The sequence below is a fragment of the Ammospiza nelsoni genome, chromosome 6, assembly GCF_027579445.1.
Source record: "Ammospiza nelsoni isolate bAmmNel1 chromosome 6, bAmmNel1.pri, whole genome shotgun sequence".
NCBI lineage: Eukaryota > Metazoa > Chordata > Aves > Passeriformes > Passerellidae > Ammospiza > Ammospiza nelsoni.
In genome coordinates this window covers 56,830,559-56,852,862 of record NC_080638.1, presented here as the reverse complement: position 1 = coordinate 56,852,862, position 22,304 = coordinate 56,830,559, and the positions used below count along the sequence as shown (strand labels likewise).

The 22,304-nt window shown below is 39.8% G+C and overlaps 1 protein-coding gene across 2 annotated transcripts in view; it reads left to right on the top strand.

The window, feature by feature from the left end:
• The window catches only part of NUDT14 (nudix hydrolase 14), a 60,550-nt gene extending 39,508 nt beyond the window's left edge, over positions 1–21,042 (top strand). For both annotated transcript variants that reach the window (XM_059474954.1, XM_059474956.1), the window contains exons 3-5: positions 3,628–3,692; positions 8,425–8,662; positions 18,986–21,042. In XM_059474954.1, the coding sequence (XP_059330937.1) occupies positions 3,628–3,692; positions 8,425–8,662; positions 18,986–19,226 (544 nt within the window). In that variant the 3' untranslated portion in view covers positions 19,227–21,042. The remainder of the gene's footprint in view (positions 1–3,627; positions 3,693–8,424; positions 8,663–18,985) is intronic.
• Positions 21,043–22,304: the final 1,262 nt, after the last annotated feature.

Genomic DNA, 22,304 nt, shown 5'->3' with positions numbered 1-22,304 from the left:
TTTCTGCACATTGATTTAGTTTAGAGAAGTCACATATCCATCCAATCCTAACACTTCTTTCACTTGGGGCTTTTTTGAAGTTTAAATGGTTAAATGCTACAAGAGAGCCTTGGTTGAATAGTTGGAATCCCTTTGAGAAAACATTGTGTGCCAAGACAGACACACTTCAACTGCAAACTTTAGTACAACAACAGCTCGAGTACAGGTTAAATGCTCTTTGTATGTGACATTTTAGGTACATATATTTCTTAAAATATTTTAAAGCTACTCTAATTGTTCCCATATTTATAGAAAGAACAATATTCTACATCATTGCACAGTAAGCTGTTTACATGCATGCTTTCTTTGGGGAGAACAGCTGTAATTAGAGTAGTGATTTATTTAATGTATAAAGTGGGTGGGAGCCACTGCAGTGGGAAGTTGAGGACAAGGTTGAGCTGAAGGTTAAGTAGGTCTGTGGTCTTCACCAGCCCTGGAAGACACTTTACACACCTTGTCATCTCTTAATAAATTTTCTGTTTGCTTTTAGTCCCTAATGCAACCATGACAGATGTGGTGTGGAGGAGCTGTGTCTCTTTCACTGGGCAGTGGTATTTGCATTCCTGAGCTCTCCTTTTACACCTCTGATTTCCCCCAGAGTCAGTGCTGGAGGAATAGCCAGCAAAGATCCTCTGGAACATGGTAAAAGTAATCTGCCACACAAAGTGTAAAGATTGGCAGGTCTGAGCTGAGACCTTCTAACACCTGAGACTGCTGTTTCCTTAGTGCAGAGGTGTTACAGCTTCTTTTAAGGCATGGATGGAAGCTTGGGATTTATCATGATCCTTTTATACCTGAGTATTGTTTTCCTTTGTAAAATATAATAAAAAAGTGGCCTTGTGACCTTGTTTGAGACAAGAACCCTATTGCTACATTAGGACCTTTGATATTAATTTTAGATTAAATTCTTGTATAGTATTACTGCCTTCTTTTCAGGAATCTGGCTGAGCTTTTTTTTTTTTTTCTTTTCTAGAGCTTTTGTGTGTTTTTCCTGAATGTGCAACTTTGGCTTCATTTCTTTTCTGTATCTTTTAGTTGTGGAGATGCTCACAAAAGTCCTTATGGATGTTTTAATTTTTATATGTTTACTCCCCATTTAAAAACTGTGTATATAATACCCTAAAATAGATCTGGTTGTAATTCTTTGAAGGGAATTGCCTTGAAGCATCAAATACCTCTGTAATACCCCATGGTATGGCACCACTGAAAGATGTGTTTGGACCTACTAATGGATTTGTATTAGTTCTTTTTGGTAGCCTGTATCATCTGTAAAAATAGCAATCTTAAACTCTTAAACTGACTTTGTAGTGAATTCTTTGTATGATGGTTTAAAACTCCAGAAAATAAATATTTTCCTTATAGGCCACACCAATCATGTGAACCCACATTTTGGGTGATTATAAGGAAACCCATTGAAAATGGGAGTGAGGCTCCTCCACTCAGCTCAGCTGAACTGTCTTGCTCTAACTTTGTGTAATACTCAGATAATTATCCTGAATGCAGCCTTCAGTAGGTTTTTCAGAAGTTACAGACCTGGTGACCTGTGGAAATATTTCATGTTATGTTGTTTCTTCTGAACAATGAAACAGTAAATGGCATTCCCAGTGTTACCCCCCTTCTAAAAAGGTATAATTCTGAACTTTTTCTTCCATAACTCCCCAAATCTGACAGGAGATATTAGAGCTTGTGTGTTGTGGTTTGTTAAAAGATGTAAATTTCTGTTCAAAATTGTTTGTCAGTCTCTCAGAAAATTAGAAGTAATTAAATAGAAAGTTCTACAGATTTGTGCCATTTCTGTACCCTCTCATCTCAAGATGGTGTGAGAAGCAGACAATTGTAATAACTTGCTGCTACTCCTTTCCAGCTAATTTGATCTTGTTCCTTAATTCTGACAGATTGTTTTTAATTTTCCCATCTGTTCCATAAAAATCTCAAGTGATTGACTCCTAGGAAAAAATAATGTCTAATAGCTGAGCCATTTTTAATGAGTTGGTATGAGTTATTTAATGAGACGTGCTGAAGAAGGCAAGCCAAAGGAAAGATTGGGCCTGGGGTGGTGGATGTAAAGAAAGGTAAAGGGCAGGGCAACCATCTGCTTCAGGAAGCTTCCACTCTCCATCAGCAGCTTTAGGCTGCTGCTCACTCCACTTTCAGGCAGTGCCTGTGGACAAAACAACAAAGATTTGGTGGCAGTAATTCCTTTTCCTCTTTTATTTAGAGCAGTGTCTGCCCTCAGATAGTAATGCTTTGGGGAGAGGATCAGTCATGAAAAGGAAAAAAAATCAAAGAATAAAGGAATAATATTTAAGTAACCTTAAAGATATTATGGTCTGTGGTTTAACTTCATTTCTTCCAGCACGAACTCCCAGATATTCCAGAAAGAACCCTAGTGCCAGGAAACAGAGTGAATGTTCTCCTCCAGCCTCTCTGAAGGCTAAAACCTTTGCTTTAAAATTGCCTGCAAATGGCATCTCCCAGGGCAGGAAGCCATCAATATGCAGTACAGGTCTTTGAGAATAGCAAGCATGAATATAAATATTAACATCTGGACTTTTCCCTTCTGTTTTGGTTTTTATATATTATTATAATAAACATTGACATTGTTTTTAATAATCATCAGATAGCATTTTCTTTGGCAGCTTGAGACTTCATTATTAAATCAAATAGTGAAAATAAATATACAGCTCTTTTACAAGGAAAGTTGAAAGCTTGACTCAGCCCTGCAAATATGCCATTGTGAGTCTAATCCATTGTAGGATTCATAGAATAATGAATTAACGTCTCGATTGCATACAGTGAGGCAGAACAAATGAGAGAATGCTGCCATGGTAATGAGCAAAATATACACTTGTTTTTTCAGGTGGCAGTGGGCTACCAACTAAGGAGAAAAACTTTTGTCTGCATTTTCTTAAACTAGTGAAACCTGAGAGTGTATTAGGCAAGCAGAGAACCATCAGTATTATATCAGAACATCCAGAGCATGTCCAAATGCTCAGCCCATCAGGTGTCCCCATGACATGTACTGCAAGCAACCAAAGAACCACTGAGTGTAGCAGGTGAAGCTGCTGGGTTAAATTTGTACAAAATCGGACTTGGATGGTGTCTGTTTGGAAACCTGAGCTCAGAAAGCTGCAGATAAAAGATGCTCTGTGCTTTTACAGGAGTCACTGTCTCTGAATGAGACTAGACTGTGCCTGAGGTTTTGACTATCCTAATTTGAGATTGATATAAGGGGAAAAAATGTTTTTATTTGTAAGGATTTTTTGCTGTCTAGTACCAGTGTTCCTAGACTGGAAGAGGGGGTGGTGGTAGCGTTCCTGTTGGGAAAATGGAATTGATTGGTGCTTATTTTGCATGCCAGGAGACACAAGGGACTTAATTTTAAACAAAATTGTCATGAGCTTTGGGAACATGATCTATCCCTCTAGATGGATTTTGGACATGAACCTTGCTGTGTTGTGGCTTTAGTAATAAATCTTATGTGTATTTATGTAGTTGAAATTAAATTCACAAGATGTCAGTTTAATAGCTCTGCATTAATCCTTCATAAAGCATTGATCTTTTGGTGCTTTTTATCTTCCTCCTCAGTGTGTCAATCCTGATCTTTAATACTTCTCGGCAGTGCTTTGTTGTGGTGAAGCAGTTCCGCCCAGGTAATCCTCCTTTTTACATTTACTTTTGCTCTCTAGTGAAGCAAGCTTTTAAGGGTTTAGCAGTTAAAAGTTGGTGCATCTGTGGTGATAAAATCTTTGTTCTATATTCTGTTTCTTTGTATGATAGCCCATCCTTTTCAGTCAGTCAGAATTTCTAACCAGGGAAATTTCCATTACAGATGAAATGAATGATCTGGGTAGTCTTACATTCTGCTCTTGGGCTGGTTATTGTCCTTTTTTGGATGAAATTACAAACAGCTCTACAATGATCATGCAAGAAATTGCTTTAATTTGAAGTTCCTTCTTGACCTGCTTGTACAGAAGCACAGTATTTTCCTTTTTGTTTTGTTCTGTCTTAAATATTCTTTTTATTTGTACTGTCTTATTGTGCATTGTATAGTTGGGAATTTGAAATGAGAGAGATTCAGGATTGTATGCTTTTTCACCAGTATGTGGACAACTTTATTTTACCAGTTATTATGAATTTAGGTTAATACATATTTTTTTCTGAGGTTTTGTATCAGTTCCTTTAACTCAAAGCAATATTTACTTTCAGGAAGTTAAAAACGAAATGCGTATTCGCTGCATTTTAATTAAAAGAAATGACAAGGTATTTCACTGACTGTTGCTAAGAGACCATTTCAAGACTGCTCATGGTAGACTTTATAGAAAACTTTCTAGGGTAGTGTCACACTGCCCTTTCTTCCTGACAGTGATTACAGCCTCTCCAGTGCTATGCAGCAGTGTTACATCGAGAGTGCATCCTTCTCATCAAGTGCTAATTGACTTGTATAAAGTGTTTGGTTATTTGTTCATCACTAATCCACTGTCTTTTATTTGCCAGCGAACAAATGGCTCCCACAGCTCTTGCTCTCTTTGAGGCAATCTCAGGGAGAAGTGTGTGCATGCATATATATATTTATACACACATATATATATGTACTGAGCAGCAACACATTCATTGCATTATCTCTGTGAAAGTGTCCAATCAGCCTCAAAAGACTGGAGTGAAACCATTCCAGAGGCTGGAGCTGCTCAGACACCTGGCCATAGGCACAGTGGTCCGTCAGGTATCCCACAGCACTTCAGTGATCACAGCCATGCCCTGCCCTTACTCACATCCCTATATTTATAATTACATCTCCATTCCATGGCTATTGTCTGCCCTGGTGCCTGTTCCACAAAGCCAAGACAAAGGCTGAGGCTTTTCTCCTTGCCAGCTCCCACCAGGGTCCCACCAGGAAGGCGATCCCTCGTTGCTGGGAGGGAGCAGCTGCCGCTCGCTCTGCAGGCACGGCCCTGCACGTGTGCTGCTGCCCTGTGTGCTCGCCTTCCCTAGGCTGTGCTGGCAGGAGCAGCTTTTCCCACTGATGGCTGTGCTGCTTGTAAAGGCACTCATCCCTCCCAGTCTGTTTGGCAGCAGCAGCCCTTAGCAGCCACAGCAGAATGGCTGCAGACAGGAGGTTTTGAGGAGCAGGGACTTGGTGGCAGAAGCACACAACCAGTGAGGCAAACAGTGTGCTCTGGGATTAGATCATCTTGAATGGTCATGAAATCCCACATTTGGGAGGAGCAGAGAGAAGAAAGATAAGCATGTATCTCTGTATATGTACCTCACCCATGACTAATTTGCAAAGGTATTGGTCAATGCTTATTTTGGTAGGCAATTGACCACACATTTTCAAATATAATAAAATTATATGTTGCTGGGGTTGGGACCTATGTGCTATGGCTTAATAACTGTAAAGCTATGTGCTCTGGTTAATTAACTGTAAGTATAATGACCTTTCAATGCATTGTGATGTTTGTTTTTCCACTGACTTACAAGAAACAGTATCAAAGATTGAATCATAAGTCATGTTCCCTTTCAGGAGGTACAAAACACAAGCACAGTCAGAAGTTTAGAGAGGAGCCAGCGCCTTCCCAGACGGCCAAACCCCACTGGCTCCTCAGTCTGTACTGTTGTTTTCTTCTGTTTAGGGTCAGCAAACAAGTCCCTATATGTGTCACCTACAAAGGCTGCTTTTAATAACAGCAGTGATCTTATTTGCTCCATTTGGTTGAACCATCTATCCTTTGTCCCATGTTATACAAAGGAAGGTGAGAACATCAATTCTACTGGAGTTTCCCCTCTGAGTGGAAACTTTGTTACAGCTGAGTGGCTCCAGGGTAATTAGTCCAGATGTGGATTCCATCACTTCCTTGGGAAGCCTTTTCCAAAGCCTGACAACCCTTTCTGTTGTCATTCTTCCTGGTGAGCAGCCAGAAGCTGCCCTGGCACAGGTTGGTTCCTCACTGTGCTGCTGCTCGTGGCCGTGTCCATCTGGCCATGGAGGAGACAGCCCAGCCATGGTGCAGAGGCAGTTCCTGGCCAAGGAGGCATTGGAAGACAAGGGAACATCACACATGGGACAAGTGGCTGGGTGACTCTGCTGGGGCTTCTGGATTCTGCTTTCCAGCCTCTGTGAATTTGCAGTAAGATCACAACTTCTGGTGAGGAAGAGGAGGGTCACAGGTTTCCCTCTGAAGAATATGCCTTAGCCAGTAGGTCACACACTGCTTTTCCATCCAGTTCTTCATCATCCAGTGCATCACTTGTGCAGTCAGTTTTGCACCTTCAAGAGAGCTGTGGGAGATTCTCTGTTCCCTGACATTAGAAGGCAGCTTGGCTTTCCAGGCTTTGCTTATCTGTGAGAGTTCAATTGAATTGGAACCTTTGAAGACAGGTGATAATAAATTCCTAATCAGACTCCTTGGTGAATGCTCTAATATTTGGGCTCTTACAGAAGTGGCTGGTACTGCTTCTTTTCTTCCTTATCTACAGAGAAAAACTGTTCCTGGGCTTGAAGTGTGGCCATATCACAGGACTTTGCTCTGAAGAGGATTGCTGAATTAGGTCCTTCTGGAAATGTAGGTTTTGATCTACCTGTGCCTGCGTTGTGCTGAGGAAGAAGGAGAATGGCAGGTGCCTGATGGAATGACAGAGATACAGAAGACTTTTAACACTTTTAAGTCACAGCTTCATATGTCTGTACCCCACATTCTTACCTGTATCCTGTTTTATCCTGCCCAAAGCCTTTATTGGGATGCTTGTGTTGTTCCTTTTTTAATTATCTGATATGGGTATGTCAGTACTAAAAAAGAAATAAAACTTTCAGAGGATTTGGCTTGTCTCAGAGAAATCTTGGATGTGGCTGTCATTTATGATAATTTTCCTAGCTTTTAGAAGTTTTTGGAATAATGACAATAGACACCCTTCAAGGAGCTGTCCCTTAAAGCTGGCAGGGATTTTTTTTTTTTTCTGGCTTCATGCTACACTTTAAAAAAAAAAACCTGAGCTCTGACTCATGTCTCTCAAGTAAGAAATGGAGACTCTAATCCATACCTATTTGAATCTGAAAGACCTGGATGTATCTAAGACTAGCAGCTTTGAAAGTTTTAACTTCTGGAGAAAGATTAGATTTTGGATATTGGACTGATCTGAACTCCTCCCTTTCAAGTGCAGATCTTGCTATTCTGCACTTCTGAGATGTCAAAATGAGCACTGCAGAAAGATCCCAGGCACAAATTGCTGGGGTGTAGACTCTGCCTCAGAGACCAAGTGCTTAAAAAGTCACTGTGGGTCTTCACTGTTACGCAACATCATTCTCCATCATTTTTTTAAGAAATACCAAGCTACAGTACCTGGAAGGACAAAAAGTTGCCTATTAAACCTCAGTTGTTATTTATCAGTTCTGCAAGATTTAGAAGGGGAAGTAAAAGAGACACTAATTTGAAAACCATGTTATGTGTATGTGAAATATGTATGTAAAATATTTTAATGGAATAAAAATAGGTTCAAAGTTTAAAATATGGTGGTTTATAACACTCTCTTGGAAAGCTTTCATGAAAAGCAAGGGGATAGACATAAGGAAATTTCAAGGAAAAAACAAGTGGAATGATGCCTGTATATTAAAGTTGCAATGATCTGGAGTTGTCTGTCAGTAGGGATTCTTTCTGTGTTGACATCCAGTCCTGCAGTTCTCACTCAGGCAAAATTTCTTTTGACATCAGTGATAGGTTTTGCTTAAATAAGGACTAAAATCTGACATTTGCACTTTCTTTAGGAGTGCATTACAGTGGCAGCTGTTTGTAGATTAGTTCAAGAAGTCCTTTTCAGACTCCACACAGGAATCTCTGCAAGGAACTGTATGTTCAAAAGAGGATTTTTTTTTTCAAATAAACATACATGCTTTTCATACCCTTTCTAAATAACAGCTGAGTTGACAGGCTGAAAGACTCATCATTGTGCACATGGTACTTTATGTGCAACCCAACTTTCCTGCTAGATAACTGCATAGTTTAAATTAAATCCCAATATCTGCATTGCCCAACAAATGGGAGCTGTGTGGTGCTTCTGGCACTTCAATTTCTTGGATGAACTAGCTTCCTTTTTCAATTTTTATTTATTTTAAGGTGTCCATGAATTCATTTCAGATGATGTAAGTACAAGTAAGAGTTTAAAGAATAATTTTACGGACATGGCAAGCAAACCTTTGTTCTTTAAAATTCCAGTTTTGTGTGTCATTATTTTAACAGATAACAGAGCTGAATTCCTTGTTACTCTCAAGTACTCTCATGGTTGTTAATTTCCAGGCAAAATTTGTCCACAACCCTTTTTTATATTTAATATAAAGAGACTAACTCACTGCCCCTTGTTTCTTTTTCTTTTCTCTTTTGGGATTTTTTTAAGCTGTTTACATGTGTGAAATAGAAAGGCATCAGCCTCAAGTGTTTGAGAATCAGGACAAGGAGAGTTTCCCTTCCCTGGAAAATCCCTTACCTGCTGTGGTTGGAGTGACCTATGAACTCTGTGCTGGCATTGTGGACAAGCCAGGCCTTTCTCTAGAAGAAATTGCTTGTGAGGAAGTTTTGGAAGAGTGTGGCTATCGTGTTTCCACTGCAGACCTCAGGAGGATCACTTCTTACAGGTAAGTAGCAGCAAGTTACAACATTTAGCATTTCATTGTTTCACAGACTGCTGAAGTGGCCTGAGTGTTCCCTCCTGCCTTGTTTAGGCAGTGTTGGAGGAACGTGGACATCTGAAGGTACAAGAAAGGTGTAATCTTTTGCAAGTGAGAGGAGTGTTTACAGAAATGTAAGGAATTAGAAATATATAATCAGTATGATAATTATGGGATTGAATTCCCAGGAAGAATGATACCATTGTGACTTATTCCAAAGACTGTTAGAACAGGAAAAAGTTACACTGGGCTCTTCAGAGTTTGTTACAGCACTAGAAAACAGCCTATCTTTACTATACTGAGTGTTTTCCATCTCTGATTGTTATTATTCAGATTAACAATAGAAACTGCCCAAGATGCTCTCTGATTAACCTTTACCATGATTTTTCAGAAGCATGAGAACCTGTGGCATTAGATCTCTTCATAATATTTGGTCTGTGATTAAAGCTTCTTTGAATTGGACAATAATTATTGTTATATGTGAAGATTTTGCAGATCTGACTGTCAAATTTATTACATTTTATTTTTGAAGGGTTACAAATAGTTACTGAAATAGTTTTTAACATGTTTTAAAACATTTATTAGGACTAAAGAGAAACATTAATATGTAAGTGGAAAAATACAAAATGTGAGTTGTTGGTGAAAAAAAAAACAAAGAGAAACTTTGCGCACAGCTTTAATCCTATTATATCTCATTCCCAGCTTTTAGTATTGTTATCCAAAATGTATGTATGTTTGTATTTTACAGAGAAAGCAGCAGGTTTTTTACTTTCTTTATTTTACTTGACAACTCCATTGAACTAGGCACTGTCATTGGTTTTTAATTTGGGAATTGAATACAAATCCACAGCTGTCAATCCTGGCAAATGTTATTTCCTGCTGGATTAACAAGCAGTGCTTCTGTTGAGGGGAGGGGGTGAATCACAGGAGCTGTCTTTTACCACTCATTGAAACCAGATTAAGGGTTTGTTCTACTGAAAGAAAAAGTGTCTTCCAGATTTATGAGCAAAAGCTGTCTATAGAATTTCATAGGTTGGGTGACACTGACAGGCTGCTGCATGCAGATATATACATATGTATGTGTATGTATGTATGTGCATACAAATGCAAAGGAAGAAAAGCAGAATACAATTCCTGTAGAAGGTTGGAGATTTAGTGCAGAAGTTTGACTCAATATTAATGATTTATATCTGCCTAAAACTCTCTATGTTTTGGTGCTGATAAATGTCTTTGTATGTTACAGGTGGTTGTTCATTCAGTTGCTTGCTTTTTTTTTTTTTCTTAATTGCACTGATTTGTGAAGAGTGTATACAATTGGGGTTTTCTTTGTTGAGACCTTTGCAAGGAGCTCATAATCCTCCATTGTCCATGTGGACACAGCTTTCTGCCCATGGAGATCCATGCTGAAGTCAGAAGGGCTTGTATAATTTTTACATTTTTAAATTAATATGAAAGTTTGAAGCCTCAAAGATGATATTTCACAGGGTTTTTTGTGAAAAAAATGCTCTAGTTTTAGGATTTTATTCCAAATATTCCTGTTAGGAGTGTCTTGTTTTTCCTCCAGCCAAGGACTGGCATCTTTCTGATCCTTGAGGATTTGATGCAAAGAAAGGAAGTAATCAGTTCATTTATGGTCTCCCAAGGACATTTTTTTCTTTAATGGCTACACTACATATAAGAATTCCTGGGCTTTTTCTAAGTGCAGCAGGTTTTTCCAAGTGGATTTTGCTGCTGTTTCATGCTGTGACTGTCAATACAAAGCACAGGCATAAAGCATTGCATTAATGCATATGCATGCCATTACAATTGCAATGCATCCTGCACTTGTACTCTTATCTCCCATCCCAGCAATCTGTGTAATAGCTGCTCTGCATTATTTATTGATCCAGTGCCCCAGGTCAGAGTTTTGGGGGGCTCTCTCTAGATGGCTCCTCTTCCAAAGATCAGCCTCAGCTGGACTGCCACCAGTTGTGGCAAATGTGCATCTGTGCTTTCTCTCAAATCTGACCATTCTGTGGCCTCTCTTGGAGGGTTTTGGCATTCTGTCTGAAGTGTCCTATCTGTCTGTACCACAAGCAACTTTCCCTTCATGTCTTGCCCAAATTTCCCTTTCTTTACTTCAACACTGACACTTACTACTCTGTCCCCAGTGGACATGAAGTACTTCTGCCCCTTCCACCTCCTTGTTAAAGCATGTTCCCTTTATTTTATTTTTGCCCATGCAAAACTCTTTTAATTGATTTAGTCTTTCTCTTCAGATCATATTTTCTAGATAGCTGATCATCCCTTCTGCTGTCCTCTGCCTTCTCTCCATCTGGTCTGCACATTTCTTAAAAAATTAGTGCCCAAAGTGAAGCACAGTTCTTTAGTGGGGGCTTTCCTGGAGAGAGTGGAAGCATTATGTCCCCTATTCTCACAGATCATTCTTTATACACTGGAGTTTGTTGTTTGTCTTTTGAACCTGATGATCCTTGTGGGTCCCTTCCAACTCAGAATATTCCATGATTCTGAATTGTCATTCACCTCCTGTCCATATTCTGTGTCATCACAGCCTTTGATCTGAAAGCAGGGAGTTGTATTCCTAATGACACCCCTTGCTGGAATCATAATCATCAGAAGGAAATTGTCTGCCTGGAATAAAAGCAGGATTTGAGTTAGACCTGACAGAAGGGCATGAAAAGCCAAACACATCAAATGTAAAGGGAGAAATGGTTTTGGCTAGGGGGGTCAATACATTTCTGTGCCTAATGGATTAAGAAAGATGGAGCATGGACAATCCATAGGGAGAACTTAGACTATGGGGAAGAATTGAAAATTAAAACCTTGAGTGGAAAAAGAGGAAGAAGAGATGAAGGAACAATGCAGAAAAAAATCATAGGCTGAGAACTGAATGGACCTGGGGGAAGTACATTCATTGTGGTAGAGGAGAATTCTATGTAAGGAAATGAGGAAAGTACTTAGACTGTATTCAACTTTGCTCTGTTCTCTGTTCTATAACTGTAGAGCTTAGGGGTAATCTGAAGATAGCAGGGATTTTCCTCATTTATTATCAGGGCCTGTAGCAGTTTTGGGGGATTTTTTTTTTTGTGCTTCTCAGCTAAGCTGGAAAGTATGAGCCCAGTACTGCCACAGGTAATTCATACACATGCAGGTAACCCACTGGACCCCTGATTAAGCTCTGTCAAAGCTCCCATGATTTAATACTCATCTCAAAGAAGTCAGTGAATTAAGCAGATCTCAGACTTAATTACCTTGAATGATCCACAGAGGAGCTGTGGAGTCAATGAGGAATCAGGAGAGAAGCCAGGAGTTGGGGAATTTAGGCCATTTCAGTAAGAATCTTTGGAACAAATTGTTCCAGCAGCAGGACAGTATGGTGTGGGTGAGGGAGGGAGGCTGGGCTGGGGGCAGATAACAAGAAACATAAACATATTTAGAGGAACTTGACTGGAGGAGGACAGAGGAATCACACTTCAGAAAATGAGAAAATCAGAAATATCTGTTCCTATAATAGAAAATTGCCAGACAGGAGGTGAATTGAAATGCAGATGGTTCATGTTGCTGTGTAGACAGACAAGGGATCATTCTGAAAAGAATCTGTATTGTTTGCAGCCTGTATAGTGAGTTTAGTATCATCACAAATTTCTACTTTTGTGCTTGGCATCCAGTAACTTCATTTTGGTACTGCAAAAAGGTTGGTTTAAATTATGGCAGCAGCTAATTCACTTTTGGAGACTTCAGGAAATGTTGGTGGCTGCTGATGTCTTGAGTTCTTGTTGTTGTATGTATGGCATCAGTCAAAAATAACATAGGTGGTTGATGTGAGAGGTGTAAAGGAATCATTAATTATTGTAATGATTCAATAATAAAATAACGAAATTCAGCTAATCCTGTCGTAGTGTAATTATACACTGAGGGTTCATGAAGGTTGAAGTTAAATTCAACATTTTTAGAAGCTCTAAAAGAAATCTGTGAGCTTCCTTTAATGTTTGGAGGTTTTTTCACAAATACAAATTTCTTTAAGTGAATATCTTACTTTGGACTTACTCATATACCAGATATTACAAATTTTTTTTCTGTCATGGTATCCCTGCAGTTTTCTGATTGAATCCCACGTGCTGAAATTCAGCTGTGAGTTAGTTTCTTAGGTTGTACTTCCAGCTATCTGCCTTGAGACATGTTTTCTTACAAGACAGCGGCAGTGAAATAAGTTGTTGTTTTTGTCATTGATGTTATTGTTGCTATTGCAAAGTATTTTCTTTTACTTCTTGAAAATGATGGTTGTCCTGAAGAATATTGATAAAATTAATTGGACTTCAGTAACACCTCAGAACATCAGGGTAGAGTTGAACCAGAGCTGCTAGTTCAACTTCCCTTTCCCCTCATTACATCTTTATTTTCTCCCAGAGGCTGTAAAAAACTCTTGGCTCTGACCTGGATACAATAGGAGCTGTAGGATCTCAGCCCCACAGCAAAGAAATCAGATGGATTAGTTTAAAGGACTGACTGTATTAAAATAGGTACTTACTTTAATCTTCCTACATTTGATTTTTTTTCCCAAAATGTACAAGAAGAGCATTCAGAGAATTAATATTAGATGTTCCAATTACTGTGCCATGGCTTTTAGCCTCTGTGCAATGAGGTGAAAATGGTTTGTATTCACAGGTTTTTATGTAGAAAGAATAATAGCCTTGAAAATCTTAGAGTGCATTATAATTAGAAAGATCACCTGCTAGTACACCTGTTGGGTGATGGCATAATGTAATATAATTTTATGTTAATTACCTCTGTACTTTTTTCCTGCACCTGCTGCTCATAATGTCAGAACTGTACAAAGGTCCTGAGAAGTGACAATAGGAGCTGCATGTCACTGATCATCAGTTTACATGTTGCATGCCGAAGTAGATCTTGATTTAAGCATAAATAACAGAGATTTGTGTCACATTTATTTGTAAACATGAATTAAGTATTCACTCTATACCCAAATTTTGCATCCAGATGGCTTATGTCTTAGAAAAGGATATAGTGCTTTCAGGAATTTGGACATTCACTGTGTAAGATTAAAACCAAAAAAAGGATATATTTCTGTGTTGCTAAGAATGTTGATTGTGTATAGATTTTATATTTGTTTAATATTAACACATTACAAGAAATTTAGCTTTTAATTGCTGTCTGTCAGAAATCTGAACTAAAGTCATAAGTCTTCACAAGGATAAATTAATTTATTTGTAGCATCTTGTAGCAGAGGAGAAGATTATAAAATACTGTTTATATTCTCATACATGTTTGTTTCTTCAAATTCAAAATACAGTATTTACAAACATTATACTTATGAATGAGACAAGTGGCTGGCATAGGCGAGCACCCAGACATGAGAAAAAGGCAAAGCAAATCTGAACCAAAACTTTGAATTTTGGCCCTGATTAGCAATGTATGTGTGGACATGCACACATGAGCACACTCATTGTGAAGAAAAAACTCACTGACTGTTGGCAAACTCAGTCTTACTTGTGGCTTCAGACACTACTAAACCTTTTTTTTTTTAAGCCATAAGATACTGTTTCCCACTTCTGATAAAAATATATGTGCTGTATCTTTATGCTCATGAACTTAGGACAAGTGAAAAGTCCCATTTTGTGAGCTCGATTTCGAGCACTGTGTATTTCCTCGTGCATTTGATAAAAGGGAGCAGTTAAACAAAGGCTTTGTGGTAGCTGATATTGGTGTGTTTCAAAAACAGATTGGAGTGACAGTCTGCCTCCTGTGTTTCCCCTGGTCTGAGGAGGAAGTAGGTGGAAATACTGTAATTACAGCCTCCCACCCTGGGCAGGAGGGGAGAAGTGCTTCACAGTCATTCTGCAGAAGCTCCTCCTCTGGTGTGGCATTGCCTCAAAGTGTGCTGCCCAGGGCTTTAAAAGCCATAGCATGATTTAATCTCACTGTTTGAGTGTTTTATTCAAAATGAAATTTGGGAAGGCAGCACACAATCTTGTTTTGATGTGTTAAACTTATATATAAGTTACTACTGTGATAAAAACCATACGACTTTGGTATCCTTGCTTTGACATGCTTACATTCCTAGACTTGCTGTTGTCAAAAGTAATGGAGGTTTCTAACTGTCTGAAGCAATGCAGAAAGTTCAGTTCTAATACAGTTTTGTAGTTTAAAATCTCTCTGTTGAAATTACAGGGCTTGTGAGCTTAAGCCCTAATGGCTTGACAAGGATATTTGTGAGCTGTTAATTGGAATGACCATCAGCTCCTCAGAGGAAACCAATCCTCAGGATGAAGAGGCAAGGAAAAACGAGTTGTGTTTTGTGTAGAGCATTTGCCTTTGTCCCACAGTGGCACAGAAGCCAAGCCCTGTGCAGACACATCAGAATACAGCTGGAACAGCCAGCTGAGGTCAAGCCAGGCTTAGTAGGTCTGGGTCAGTGTGAGCCATGACCTGCTGGGTCTGGTGTTAAACCTGGACTGACACTGAAGCCTGAAGTCTCACCATGGGCTGGTGCTGGGCTCAGACCTGAGTTCAGACCTGCCCACCCTCCCCCAGCCAAGCCTCTCCTGTCCCAGGAAGGCACCTTTATCAGCAAGGTGGCTTTCCCAGGCTGAAACTCATCACTTGCAGTCCGGGTGTGCTGACCCCTGTGATTTCCACAGATGCAAAGCTAATGAATATAGCTGTAATCTGTTAATAGGTGACTCATTTCAAACCATGGCAAAAGTGTTTTTATTGTAGTGGGGAATACTGGGGTAAGGAAAAGTGTATGTCACAGATGAGGGGTAGAAGAAGATTGTAGCAGAAAGAGGAGTATAGACAGGATTAAAGGCACATTAAAATTCCTTAAGCAGCATACTCAGAAAGTGCTGGTAATTGTGCAAAAGCAGAGAAAATTCCCAGTGACAGATAAACCTGAAAACACACTGCAAACATAATATTTCCTGTAGCCTATTTACCAGTCAGACCCACTTTCTCCCTCTGTTCTCTTCCAGTGCCCAACATCACTGAAATGTACAATGTTTTGCAAGGTTATATGGAAAATCACTTTATTACTTCTACCTGAAAAGCTTCAAAGCAACAAACCTAACTTCTGGTTTCTATAAAAGCAAAAGGTACTAAGACAGACAAAATGTGAATAGAATTGATTTTTGTGCAATTTTCTAAGGACAAGCAGGATACATTAGCAGTCTGGAAATGTCGTGAAAGACATCAGTAAGCAATACTGGAGAATATTTAATTTAGTAAAGGGCAGTCCATGTGGATCTATGCAAAAATTATCAACTGGCAATGTAAACAAGAGCATTTAGAGAATGAAATAGCAAGTGAAAAAAGGTATTTGCCTCTTTTAAGAAAAAAGTATATTTCTAGATCTTTCAAGTTCTTTCTCAAACCATTGAAATGGTCTTTTAGAATCAGAGACTAATGGAATTTTCTGAGTTGGAAGGGACCCACGAGGATCATTGGGTGCAGCTCCTGGCCCTGCACAGGACGCTCCAAGGGTCACACCCTGTGCCTGAGAGCCTTGTCCAAAGCTTCTTGAGCTCTGTCAGCCTTGGTGCTGTGACCACTGCCCTGGGGGAGCTGTTCCACTGCCCAAACACCCTCTGGGTGAAGAACCTTTCTCTAGCGTCCAACCCAATCCTCTCCTGACTCGGCCTTGTGCTGTTTCCTCGGGTCCTGTCGCTGCCACAGGAGTGAGGGGATGGCTGTCTGTCCCTCTGCTGCACCTCATGAGGATGTTGAAGGCAGAATCCAGCACTTGCCCATGCTAAACTCCATATGGGTGGTGATTGCTCCTCTCTTAATTCATTGAGGTCTCTCTGCCCTTGAAGGAGTCAACAGCTCCTCACAGTTTATTATCATCACATTGGGAGGAACTGTCAGCTCCCTTGAGGGAGACTAGACAACAAGTTAAAGCAGTGAATATGTTTATAAATAACATCCTGCAACAGTCTGCAAAGTCACCATCTCAATAGTGAAGGAGTTCTAGGTAGGCTTAGAAATGTTAGATTTGCTGGTTTGGGGAGGAAGGAGTAGAATAGAATGTATTGAGTATTAATACCAGCATTCTTTAATTTCATTTATAGCTCACTTGGAAGTTTTTATTACTTTTTAGCTAATATCTTGTGGCAAAGTTGCACCAAAGAAGAGAAAGTTAGGTAATCAAGTAAGAGAGAATGACCATGTGGGTATGTCCTCCTTTGAATATGTATTGTTAAAAATTTTTGTTTGCTTCTGTGGTTAATTATACGCCAATAGATGTGAAGAAATACCATAACTTTGGGCATCTTAACAAAGAAAAGACCTTGATGTCCAGGACTTTCATCTTTTCAAGTATATTAAGTGTAATAGCTACTCTTGATATATTTATTTCATAACAAGGGAGTATCATGTGAATAAGTACAAAGAAATTACACCATATGGAAGTCAGTCCTGCTATTTGAGCTGTGGTGGCAAGAGCTGAGTCTTACAGTGTAGCACCTTGGAAATTGGTTTTCCTTTACTTTAGAGAAAAGATGTGTGGAAAGTGAACTGATTTCACAGCTGTAGCTATGTCATAAGGAAATGGTCACAGGTGCTATAGAAGGAGATTATGCTGTAAATAATCAAGCCAGAATGTTCTTGTAGAAATACTCCTTATATAAATTTGCTGGTTTTGCATATAACCTATATATAATATCAAGTGTACATGGAAATACTCAAGTTAGGATAATTTTTGGTCTCCAGGTGGAGCACCCCAGAGGAAGGTGTCAGACTTGACACTCATAATAAAAAAAACCCAAAAAAACTACAAAACAGGATATTAAATATATTATACACAGTTCTGTGTTTTTCCTGGAACCTGTGGCAACCAGCAAACTGCATTCTTTGTATTGCAAATTTTACAGTTGGTTAAAACATGGATCAAAACCCCCAGTTCTAGCACTGGAATAATGTGATGAGCACAGAATGAAAGAGGTCCAATATCAACCTTTAGAGTTCCTGAAAATGCCAAAGATGGTCAAGTTTCTTTACATAGATGTACAGGAGGGGTCCTGGAGGGGTGACACATCTTGTCCAAAGTCAAAGAATGCATCAGAAGTAATTTTAGGAAAAGAATTCACTGATTCACTCCCTATTCAATATTTTTTAAAAGTGTATATTGATGTAAGAAACCAATAGTCACTATTAGAAACCAACTTCTCTAGTCACTGTTAATTCCTCAAAAAAAGTAATTGCCAATGTTCTTAGAAAACTGAGAGACAAATGATTAATTCCTGCTTTGGGGTGTGATGTGTGCTGGATTAACTGAAAGATTTAGTTGACTAATGGTTGGGTAAATCTGGATATACACTCTTAAGATCATAACACTGCTACAAATCTGAGAATCCTCTGTATGTGTAATAATATGGAAGCTAATTTTTCATCTTGCCCTAATGCCTCATTCATAGTTTCAGTGAACTTGGATCCAGATTTAATGTGAAAAGTCGCTTGCAATCATGTGAAATTAAGAAATTGCAATTACAATGTGAATATTTTCTTGGAAGGACTAAATGAGTGGATTATCTACTTATCCCTTATTTAATAATACCTAAATTAAATAGTCCTAAGGAAATAGAGGATTAACAAATAAGAAGTATAATACACAGCAAGCAGTCTAGCTGAAGAAAGACTATATAATCTAAAATATCCTCAAATCCACTGAAGCAAATTTAGCAGGGAGACTGAATTACTTTGGACATGTGCGTGCTTACAGTGGTCCATTTGGGTCAGGGCTAAAGTTCAGGAAGGATAGAAAGGGAGTCTCAGACTGCCTTTCCCTTCTTTACCTATCCAGTCCATGAGTGGAGGACTCCAGCTGTGAATGGACATAATCCTCTTAAGAGTAAAAAATCTAAATATTTGTGTAAAAACAAGCAAACAAATGTAGCACGACAGCACACAGATAGACTGGGGAGCTTCCTCCTTTTGTTTGTGCATCTCTGTGAGTCATCCTGCAGTTTGCTCTCCCTGAGGTCAGCTGGAAGAACTTCTGTTGACTTCAGTGTGTCTAGGACCACAGTTCACCAATACAAATTTTTTTCTTTTTTTATTTTATCCCAAAATCACATATTTCCAAGGAATACATTTGAAGATGGATCTATTTTATATGGAACTATATTCAAAACTGTTGATATTTCTGCTTGAAAGTTGCAATCAATTTCTGTCTCAATAATTCTGTCTCACACATGAAGGGCCCAGGTTTCCATTCCCAGCTCCTTGATGCCTTCTCTCTGTCTAAACCAGAGTTTCCTCTCTGTTTTTTTCCAGGTCTGGAGTTGGTGTGACAGGTTCTAGGCAGACTTTGTTTTATGCAGAAGTAAATGACCAGATGAGAACCAGTGGAGGAGGTGGCCAGCCTGAAGAAGGAGAGCTGATAGAAGTTGTGGAAATTCCTTTAGGAGAATCCATGAAGTTTGCTTATGATGAGACTTTCCCGAAGACAATGGGTGTCATCTTCAGCTTCATGTGGTTCCACAACAACATAGCACCTAAACTACCCAAAAAGTAAAGCACCATGATTTTAAGGAAGGCTTTTCTGCTGGTGCTGGGCCTGCAGAAAGCTGCAAATCTGCCTGCCTCAATCAACTCAACTTCTCACAGGACAAAGTTTTCTTTAAATAAACTTAAAAGTATAATCTGAATTAAAATCTTCACACAATTTCCATTATTAGCAAAACACTAACTGGAATCGCTGGGACCAGGATTTGCCTTGGAGAGGCAAATGTTGATTTTTGTGCAGTTAATTGAATGTGTCCAGATCTCCTTTCTCACAGCACTGTTTTGAGGAGCTGCCCAAGCCCTCAGCACAGCTGCCCCAGGAGCCTCTCACCGTGTCTGTACATACTGGCAATGTGTATTCATTGTCAGTTTTGATATTTTTTTGAAGAAAGCAGCAAACCTTAATAGTCACAGATACCTTAACAAGGTTCCTGAGTTCAGCACAGCTTTCAGGGAGCAGCTTTCTCTGTGTGTGTGGCTCCTGTGCAGAGGAGGCCTTTGCATTTCTGAACATGCAAACCTTTATTTCATAAGCAAACAGTAAATCTGGAAATCCTGCTAACGTGTCACTCTGACAGTGCAGCAGCTGTAAGGGGATGTGCTCCTGTTTGTTCCCATCACAATGCTGGGCAGCAGTGATGGTGATGGAGGGGTGAAGGATGGGGGCTTCTGCTGGAACACATGCTGCTTTGTTTGCTTTATGGGCAATAGTTGATAAATCAGATCGAACTTTGTCCCCTAGAGCAGGACCAGAGAGGCCGAATGCTTTTAATTTGACAATGAGGTGATTACCACAAGGGATTGCTCTGAGGTTGCTGTGGTCTCAATTTCCTTACCACCAAATGGGAGGAATGGGACTTACCCCTCAGATAACACTTCTTGGAATCTAATGATTGGAAGTGCTTTATTGTGATTTTATCATTTGTGCAGTTTACATGAAAGCCTGTGCAACCTGCACAGACATCCTGAGGAATGGCTTTTTAAATCAACATCTTGATTTAATAATTTGATTTAATTTGATTTAATAAAGTGGTCTAATTAGAACATATAGTACTTGTTCTATCAGTGCAGTTTGGATGTGGAGTGTTTGTCGTGTGAAACTGTTAAGAGCATGAATGAAACAGAATGAAGTCTGGCAATTTAATTATGCACTGGGTTATGTTATTCACTGACTTAAGCAACATGCCCACATTATAAATGCCTCCAGGAGTACTGAGGTGCTAAGTGTGTTTAGAAGAGAACTGCAAATATGCAAACTCGAACTTAACAGCTGAAATAAATGCAGCAGAGGTGTCTGATGGTGTCCAGTGGCTGATTTTAAATCACTGCTTATCTCAATAGATGTATAAATAAAAAAGTTTTTTTTAAAAAGGGTATTTAGAATTGCTGCTTGCTGGTTCTCCTCCTGATAGGGAGGAAAGGTCCTTGGAAAGCCACTGAAGAAGAAGCAGCCTCTGCCTGTGGAGTCAGGCTATTTGTGGAAGTTCAGACACAGCTGTGTTGAGCTGGGCCTGGTCCATGGTGAGTCAAGGGCTGAGTTATTGTGAGAAGCAAATAAATTCTGTCTGTCTGATGTATTTACATTGGAAGGTGTTTCAAGGTGGGGTCTCCACTGCTCTGTCTAGTACAGTGTGTCCTGATTGCTGCTGAGGCTTTATGAACTACTACAGTCCATAGAATAAATAATGCCTTTTATTCCAGGCATAAGTTTCTGTTTTATTCCACCAGAATTGCTGGTCACACAGTAGCTTGTATGCATACATGTCAAAAGTCTTTTTTCTGTATAATGCAGAAATTGGGAAAAATAAAATATTTTGCCCCTCTAAGGCGCTGTGACTGTTCCTCAATGTACCAAACCTCCCTGGGGCAGTACCAGGCTTGCCAAAACCTGGCCCCAGGTCCTGCTCCTTCCCAGGGGTGGGGTGAGAAGTGGAGCTCACCCTGTGGGAAGAAGGGAACACGTGGCAGTGTGGAGGAAGCCACAGGAGTGGCAGGGTGGCATCAGTGCTCTGCTTGCTCTCAGGTGACCCCACCAACACAACCTGCAGGCTGCAGAGTGTTTTAAGCAGTTGAAACTCGTGGATAATAGTGACGGAGGGCAGTGGCATGAGCTGGGCATTCCCTCAGCATCCTCCTGATGCAGGCAGCCAGACAAGAAGCATCCCCAGCTCCCAGTCTGCTCCTCCAGGGCTCTGCTGGGCACACACCCACAAACTCCTGGGGGGCTGCAGTGCTGTGAAACCTTTACACTCCCAGGGATGCTGGACTCCATCCCTGTGCTCTGCCTCACCATCCGTGCATTGTGCAATTCTCAAACACACAAAACAGTCACCAGATTACATCCATTTTCTGCCACAGTTTGGGAATTTTCCACAGAAACATCAGTGCTGAAAGCTGTGCATAAAGCAATGGGGGATCTGGAGTTTGAATCTGCAATATTAAATATAAATGTGTCTTCCACCTCTTACTTTTTCCACGTCAGTTTTGGTGGGAGATTTTATAAGCAATTATAAAGGTTTGAAAATGTGGGACAAAGGGCTTGGCCTTGTTAGGTTTTTTTTTCAATACAGTAGATGAATCATATTTATAAAAATAAAACCAGAACAATTCAGATGTCATTTAACTCATCTGGGCTCATTTCAAAGATCCTAATTAGAGCAAATCCAATATACATTGGCCAAGGCGGGCAGGGAGAAAGTTCTTCTAATGGAATCTCACAATCACATCTGCGTCTTTGATGCATCCTTTGGATGTGCCACCACACATACATCCATGGAGGGTGGACAGCTAGCATAAAGCAGGGTCCCCATTTGCTGCTAATGAATTCTGGCTCCAGCCTGCAGAACTCTGAGCTGATCTCATCCCACCATCCCCCTGAGATCAGCATCTTTTATTGAGTACAATTGAGTGGTCCACATTTATAACACGAGTCTTAGAATCTCTGCTGTCTTTACGAAGTGACTTTGAGATGCAGAAATAATCTAATGAACCCGAAGTTATGACTCAGACTTCTAATGAAGCCTGGAATGATAAAATCTTCAATGCAGTGTCGCTGTCGGGCTCACTATTGGATGGCAGAAGAGAAGGC